The following is a 7,308-nucleotide window of genomic DNA, read 5'->3' on the forward strand; positions in this document are numbered from 1 at the left end:
AAAAAACACAAACAGCCTTCATTTCCATCATCCCTTCTCCTGCTCCTTCAGAGAGCAGGTAGATGGAACAAAAATCCTTAAAGAGATTGTCTTCCCTGCACTGGAGAAGAGAGGTAGCTTGGAAAACTCAAATCTGCATCTTGCTACAATGTGAGAGAGCTCAGATTGAAGGATCCGGCTTTTGCTAATTTCTAGTTTGATGTTTGGAACATTAAAATATTATTTATTCTTTGATGACTACTGTAGCCAATCCAGATAATTACTACTGGGCTGGCTACTTGGGCCTTCATGACAAGAACAAGGTTTCAGCTTTGGGCTTCCTATTCCAAATGTTCCTGCTGCTTGAAATGAAAAGCTTGGTCAGCACTGAGCAGCAAAGAGCTGTGGCACACAGCCGAGCAGTTCTGTTTCTTTGCATGCTAACACAAATGCAGATCACCCAGATCTTATTTTCTCTGGAGATACAAGCATTCCTAATCACCTTTCCATGTGAAACCTCCACAAGGCCAAATCCTACATTAGATTCTTACCCAATATCTCTCTCCTGTCTTCTGTTGAGATGCTGTATAATGCCTCAGGGCTGGACTTCAGCAGCATCACATGCAATAGCGTCAGCTGAGTATGGCGTGCACACAAAACTCATGACCTTTCCAGCAGAGCCTTTCGGGAATGACCCAGTCTTCTGATGCCTTCATGAGGAGAAGTTTGTGTGACCCTGTTATGATTCCCTGTGTGCTTTATGCAGAGCAAGGTGGGTCTTTTTTGCAGTACAAAATCCCTTTTAGAGACGGTTAGAATAGGGGACACACTGGAGAGTAAGGCATCCATGGTCAAAGAGTTTGTGTGGCAGTTTTCCCTTTGGTGTCCATGTGTTGGTCTCTGGGTCATAGCAGTCCAATGAATCTGAGTCTTCAATGACATTGTCTGCAGTGAGACATCGTCCTCCTGTGACATATAGCTTGTTCCTGATGACAGTGGCCCCATGATGCATCCGCCTGTCCTTCATGTCTGCACATTTAACAAACTTGTTGCCCTTCGTATCGTAAGCAATTATTCTCCGTGTGTACCCTAAATGCAAAGCCAGAGGTGGAAGAGACAGATGGGAATTAGAGTCTATGGCCAGCAGAAGAAATGATAATGTGCTTCCTGCTGGTCTTCAATACAACCTATTATACTGGTACATAATTTGGCAGAATTAAGACATCTAATTTAGCTGGGGAGTGATGATGTGTTACAAGAATGTCTGTCTGTCTTCCCTTCCTGTGTGTCCTTGCTCTGCCTCATATCACCTCGGTAGCCAAGACACAGTGATCACCATAAAGCCTGTCAGACCAGAGAGGCAGGTATAAAGCAGTATTTGCCATAAGCAAGCAACCTGCAAACACAGCTGGAACATGCAGTTTTCTGCCTGTGCCTTCCAAAGTCCCAGTGTATTTCTTTTAACTCAACAGACTCCTACAGCTTCACTCAGAAATACAGAAGCCAGTGGCATCTGGGAAGCCAGTAGGGATGTAGGGATCAGCAATGCCTTGCTGGGTTGGAGTTGTCATCACTGTCTATGGATGGGAGCTGGGTGCTCATTAGTGCAGTCCCACTCGTCCTAGCTCCAGTCCCATGTGCTGTACTCCAGCTCTGTGCAGCTCARGAGGACTGTAACCCAAATGCGCAGTTCTTCCTTCCTGAGGTAACCTAGCATCTGCTGAGAGGTAAGGACTAGTATTGGGGTCATTGTCCTGGGCCAAGGGAGGTGGAATAATGTGCTGCCCAGCAGTAACTCGCACGTGAACCCATGAAGATAATCAGGAGTGCCAATAGCAAGCAAACATGCAAAGAGGCGATGAAAGCTATTTTTAAGAGAAATTGGTTTGTGTGTGTGTGTGTGTGTCATTGCACCTGTTGATAAACCAAGAACATTTGGCCAATATTTTGCCATGGAAGCTGATAAATAAAACCTGACCATGGTAAATTTCTCTGCTCTCAAGCAAAATGAAAGATGTTTAAAGCTAACATGGATTTTTTGGCTTTTGTTAAATAAATAAAATAAATCGAGAACTTAAGCTCATCAGCATAATACTTGGGTCAATATAGGCCTTTCAGATAAATGCATCTGAAGATAAAAGAGTTGAAAAAAACTTATTCCTGGCACTGTGGTCTTACCCATCAGGGTAGTCTGCCACAAAGAGGCCTGACAGTCTTGAACCTTTGACTCAGCCTTGCCCTACTCCCTTTGCAATGGGTAGCAGTGACCTCTTGCAGAAGAATGGTGGTGTGTTTGAGTCCTAAGGGACCCAAGTTCAGTTTTCTGCTCTGCCATAGCTTCTCTATGCCTCTTTCTCGCCTTGAGCAATATAACACATTCCTTACTAGTGTTCTGACCTGCGGTTAGGTTAGCTTCACTGAAGACTTTGAGGTGCCAGACTACCACAGAGATGTGGGCCCCAAAGTGCTGTGGGCAGAGGCTGACCTTTGAGTTGAGTAAGGCATTAAAAAGTTACCTCCTCAGGGCAGGGTATTTCACACCCCTCTCAGGACATTTCACGGTCATCCCGAGGAGGCAGTGGCAAGAGTGATCAGCCCCATCTGTCACAAGTGGTTAGGGCAGCAGGTGCCTGACCTGCCCTCTCTCTCTGCCCCAGGCAGTTCCAAGAAGACCAGTTAAGAAGGGCCATCCTGTGACTCATTAGGGGAGGACAAGGGCTTCCTGTGCCTCTTCCTTGCTCTGGCTTCCTCCCTCAGCTGGAGAAGCAACTTGCATTGGTCCTTCCCCAAATACCCCTTCTACACGCCCCCCAGGCTGTGTACGGGCCCTGATGCATGGAGTAAGTTGACGTCCTGTAGAGAACTTGTCCTCACCTTCTCCATGGCGCTGAGCCCACATGAGAGGCTGGGTGCACTCCTGCTCTCCTTCCCAACCTCCCCGTGTTTCACRGGGCAGCACAGCCTGGCTCACAAGCACAACAGTGGTGCTGGGGAGCAGCACCTCTCCCTGCGCAGTCCGCGTGCAGAGCCCCACGGGAGCGGGGCACGAGCAGGCAGGAGGGAGGCTGAAATAGAGCTGTTACCTCCAACTATGATAATCTGGTCTCCGATCACAACAGCTGGTGCACAAACGTTCTTCACCACTCTGGTCTCCATTCGAAACCACATATTCCTGGAGACATGATAAACCTAACAAATAAACAAAGATACACATGCATCTGTTTATGCACTGTAACTGACAATTATAATCATAGAGGAACTTATGGTTCTTATTTTTGTCTTAATGAGTACAATCCACCAGCTTGAACTGCTGGAAATCCAAGAATTTACCCACTTTTTCTCCTAATATGTCCCCTTGGAAAACATTCTAGTTTTCTGGGCTTGTCAGCTAAGGCGGTATTAGCATGTAGTATGGCAGAGTGCATCTGTCAGAAACTAGCCTCTTGGCTGTAAATCTTTGTGTGGCTGTTAAATCGCTGTAACTCCTGGTTAGCACTCCCCCAAAATGCAGGTCACTCACTTTTACTTTCCAATTATTCTGTGTATTCCTGCCTTAGCCTATGGCATACCAATTTCCTGTGCAAACAAACCACAATTTTATCTAGCTCTGCTGGCAGCCACTTTGTTTGCCCTGCTGCTATATTTGTGCTGGTGGCTGGTATGCATTCAGGTTGGCAGAGAGACTTGTTGATGGGACCTAGATGATATCTAAGTCATCAGTTTATGTGGGAGAAAGAGCTGTTGCCAGACAATGATCATTCAGACATCTGCATCTGGGCAACACAAACTTTTATGTCATGTCATCTGCTTCTTAATATAGCAAATATCTCCAGGACATCTCCCCACTTATTGATAATTACATTTCCTTCCTCCTGATATTTAAGTAACATTATYATCAAACACAAGTATTGCTCATGTGCTTGCTACCATCCTTGCCTTTAATGATTCTTCTTAGTTAAAATATCTAAACCAGTGGAAAACACTCAGATGGGAGAGTAACTTTGCAATGTTGCTAATGCATCAAATCAGATAAGAAAAGATTTAAAAGACATATCTTTTTTCCTCCTAATATAGGTTAACCACTGCAGGAAGGCAAAGAGCCAGCAACATGTGGCAAGAGCACATTTTTAAAACAACTGTTTATGTGAAATAACTGTCAGTTTAAGTTCTGGCCCTTTGACGAGCGAGAGTCTAATCGCTCTAATGATCACGAACCAGCATCTTTGCTCTTACTACAAGTGAACAGATGTACAGCTGAGACCCCAACTCAACCACGTATTTGCCTAGTAGGGAGCGCTGATTAAGTGAGAATATCATGGGCATCTAGTTAGGGACATGGGTAAGCTTCGGCTTGCTATGTGATCCGTAGCGTTGTCCTCGTGATCCCTAAGGCCTTGGCCCCAGGGCCGTGGTGGGAAAAGTGCCTCTGACAGAGCTGACTGAGGCAGGGCCTTGGGAMTTTTGCCTGAAAAATAATCAAGGTCACTTGAAGGGAAAACGAAGGAATTGCAATCACAGCTCCCTGTGTACAAGATTTCTCCAAAGGAATGTTTCAACGTATSCTGCCTCTTGCTGATTGAGACTCACAACAAATTTAATTCAATGTGGGCTTTRATTTCCTCTGCAGAGAATTGAGCCACCGTTCATAGATGAAACTACYAGGGTAAGGAGAACTGACTGTTACCTGTATAAGCCGGACAGGGTTTTGCATAATGTCTTCTCCCCCAAAGAGGTAGATTCTTTGGTCTTTGGCAGCAACAGCGGGGTGAAGGACAGCAACAGGCATGCTTGCCATGTTCTCGCAGGTGTTGTAGATGCTATCATATCTTTCCACAGAATTCAGGATTTCTTGGTTCTCACCAATTCCACCAAATGACAAAATGTAGTTTTTGTATGCCAAGCTTCTGTGAGAGTATCGTGGCACTAACATGGGTTCAACTGACCTCCACTGATTGAGTTTGAGGGAGTAAATGTAAATATTATCACTGACTGGGCTTTTCTTATTGCTAATGGGCATTCCTCCAAGCACATAAATATTGCTGTGTAAGCTCACTGCAGAGGCTTTGTACAGGCGCACCGGCATTTTGGCAAGGCTTAGCCATTGGTTGGTCTTGTCATCATACAGCAAGACATCCCTTGTTGTCTGCTGGTTGTCCTTCCTGCCACCAATGATGATGAGGAACTCCTGGCTGGTGTACCTGCGAGGAACGTGCAACATGGGCTTGATGTCAGGCATGTTGGTGCTGTACAAGGAAAACATGTGTCTCCGGGCTGATTCCAGAATGCTCCTGCAAGTAGGAGAGGACTGAACAAGGGAGTCATTGGCAATGAAGTGGAATAAGAAAGTTGGATGGACATACTGAAGCCGGACCTTCTTGAACAAGTCTTGGATGTAGCCTTGCCTCGCCTGGAGGTCGTGCCGGATCCAGACCATCATTGCCTCAAAGACCTGCTCCTCCTCCCCACAGAGTTCATCATCCCCAAGATAATCAATGATTTCTAGAGCACAAAGGTCCTTCAGGTCCTCGGAAGAGGCCACCTCAGGAAAGCATTTCAAAGCCATAGCCTTGGCTTTCTTATTAAGGCTTTGGCAGTTTAAGATTTTTGCAAGTCTTATCATGCTCAGACAGTTGTCAGGAGTCAGCTTGTCTTGGAGGTAGGCAGAACAGGCCTCRAACAACTTAGCATACTGCAGCATGGATGCAGTCTCTAAGAGGTGCAGGACATTCTCAGGGGATATAAGAATCTCCCCTGTGTAAACGTAAAGGATAATCTGATACAAAATCTCAGAGTCTATGCCCTTCAGGATGACTTTAGCCTGGTGACTCTCTTTGAAGTTGTTACAGAACATCGCCTTGAAGTAGGGACTGCTGGAGGCCAGCACGTTTCGGTGGCAGGGGATTTCAAAGCCCCCGGAGCAGAGGGTAACATCAGTCAGCATCCCGCTCTGTCGCAGCCCGTTCAGCTGCCTCAGCAGTTCGGAGGAGAAGTCCTGGTCTTTGAAGAAAAAGTCCTCAGTGGGTCCCTCCTCCATAGCAAAATAAGAGAGAGATGAATTCTGGACTTGGCAGAAAAAACAAATTCTTAGCAGCTTTTATTGAACTATCCAGCTCCGAGGGAACAAATCAGGACTTTGATGTTGCTCTAAATGTTCGTTCGCTGTTACGCATGAAAATGGAACATGGGTTAAGCACAGTGGGAAAGTAATAAAGAAGCTAAAAGGTCACTAAGACCCTTTTAAATTTTCTATAAAGTTATCAGATAGGTTGTAACTCTGAGGTCAGTATTGCCTGTATCCCTGGCAAGAAGCAAAAGTGCTGAAGTTATCTTGCTGATTTGGGATGAAAGCTGGAAGGCTGAAGCAATTGGTTTGTTCACTTTAATCACACTGAATAAATGTGCTTAGACATTTATTCACTATTTTAAAGTATTAGCAGTTTAGTAACTTGTGCCTCTTCCCCCTAGAGTTAGTCATTCCCAAAGAATGTAAATCTGGCAGAGCCAAACTCTGCAGCCGGGCAAACTAAACCCTAGAGACTGGGAATTTGCGTTAAAATAGTTATTTATTAACTCTACTTAGCTGTATTTTTATTTTATTTTTTTTATGTTAATCAGACACACAATGACTAAATTAAGTGCCAGGCAGAACAATCTGATGAGTATCTATTTTCTTAACTAGCGGCTCAACCTGCAGTGAAATCGTACGGTAGAAACGTTTACCTTCTGCTGTCCTTCACTGCTTTCACTTACTCTCTGTCGTTTATCCCCTGGTGAGAGTTTCCATGGCTAGAGCCTGCATAAAAACTATAAACCCACAGGACGTTTCTTTTGGTAGGTAAGTGATTCATAGAGGGAGATTTCTGGCCGTATTTACTCTGAAGTCCCTTTTGCCGCTTTCGGGAGCTCTGTGACGGAGCCGCGAGCCGGGGGGCATCGTATACATTCCTGCGCTAAGAATAGGCACATATGGACTTCTCGCCGCTGTCACGTGCGACTCTGCCGCTGCCTTTTGCAATGACCTGCCCGGGACTGAGCATGCCCGAGGGGTGTTTTTCTGGCAAATGTTTACATATAATAAATAGACACGGAGAGGAAAGTTCACTTATAAAAGTCCTGGCTGGCCGTTTGGAAACAGCAACAGGACCCTGTCCTAAAGTGCCTGGGAACTCGAGAAGCCTGTAAACAGTCTGAAACGCCTGGCGTTAGGTAACGCGCCGTCACGTATTTTCGTGGAGAAAGAAGGGCTTCCAGGCGGCCTCGTGGGACAGACTGTGTCTCCATCCTAAGGAGACACCTGGGGAGCATCCGCCTCTCGAAAGCGCCTGCCCC

General features: G+C 45.7%; 1 protein-coding gene across 2 annotated transcripts; it reads right to left on the reverse strand.

Moving 5' to 3' along the window:
• Positions 1-6: 6 nt before the first annotated feature.
• KLHL38 (kelch like family member 38) lies at positions 7-6,998 on the reverse strand. 2 transcript variants are annotated; one of them, XM_085315581.1, is made up of 4 exons: positions 6,700-6,998; positions 4,664-6,138; positions 3,063-3,168; positions 7-1,068 (listed from the first exon to the last, which is right to left on the reverse strand). In XM_085315581.1, exons 2-4 carry the CDS (start codon positions 6,011-6,013, stop codon positions 782-784), a joined length of 1,743 nt encoding a protein of 580 aa, XP_085171707.1. In that variant the 5' UTR covers positions 6,014-6,138; positions 6,700-6,998; the 3' UTR covers positions 7-781. The 2 variants fall into 2 exon arrangements, 1 of the variants encoding a protein (XP_085171707.1); XR_014897111.1 differs by having other exon boundaries at positions 997-1,068; positions 2,854-3,168.
• Positions 6,999-7,308: the final 310 nt, after the last annotated feature.

This window comes from Rhea americana, unplaced genomic scaffold (assembly GCF_003343005.1).
Source record: "Rhea americana isolate MKP2758 unplaced genomic scaffold, rheAme1 scaffold_0, whole genome shotgun sequence".
In the NCBI taxonomy this organism is placed as follows: Eukaryota; Metazoa; Chordata; class Aves; order Rheiformes; family Rheidae; genus Rhea; species Rhea americana.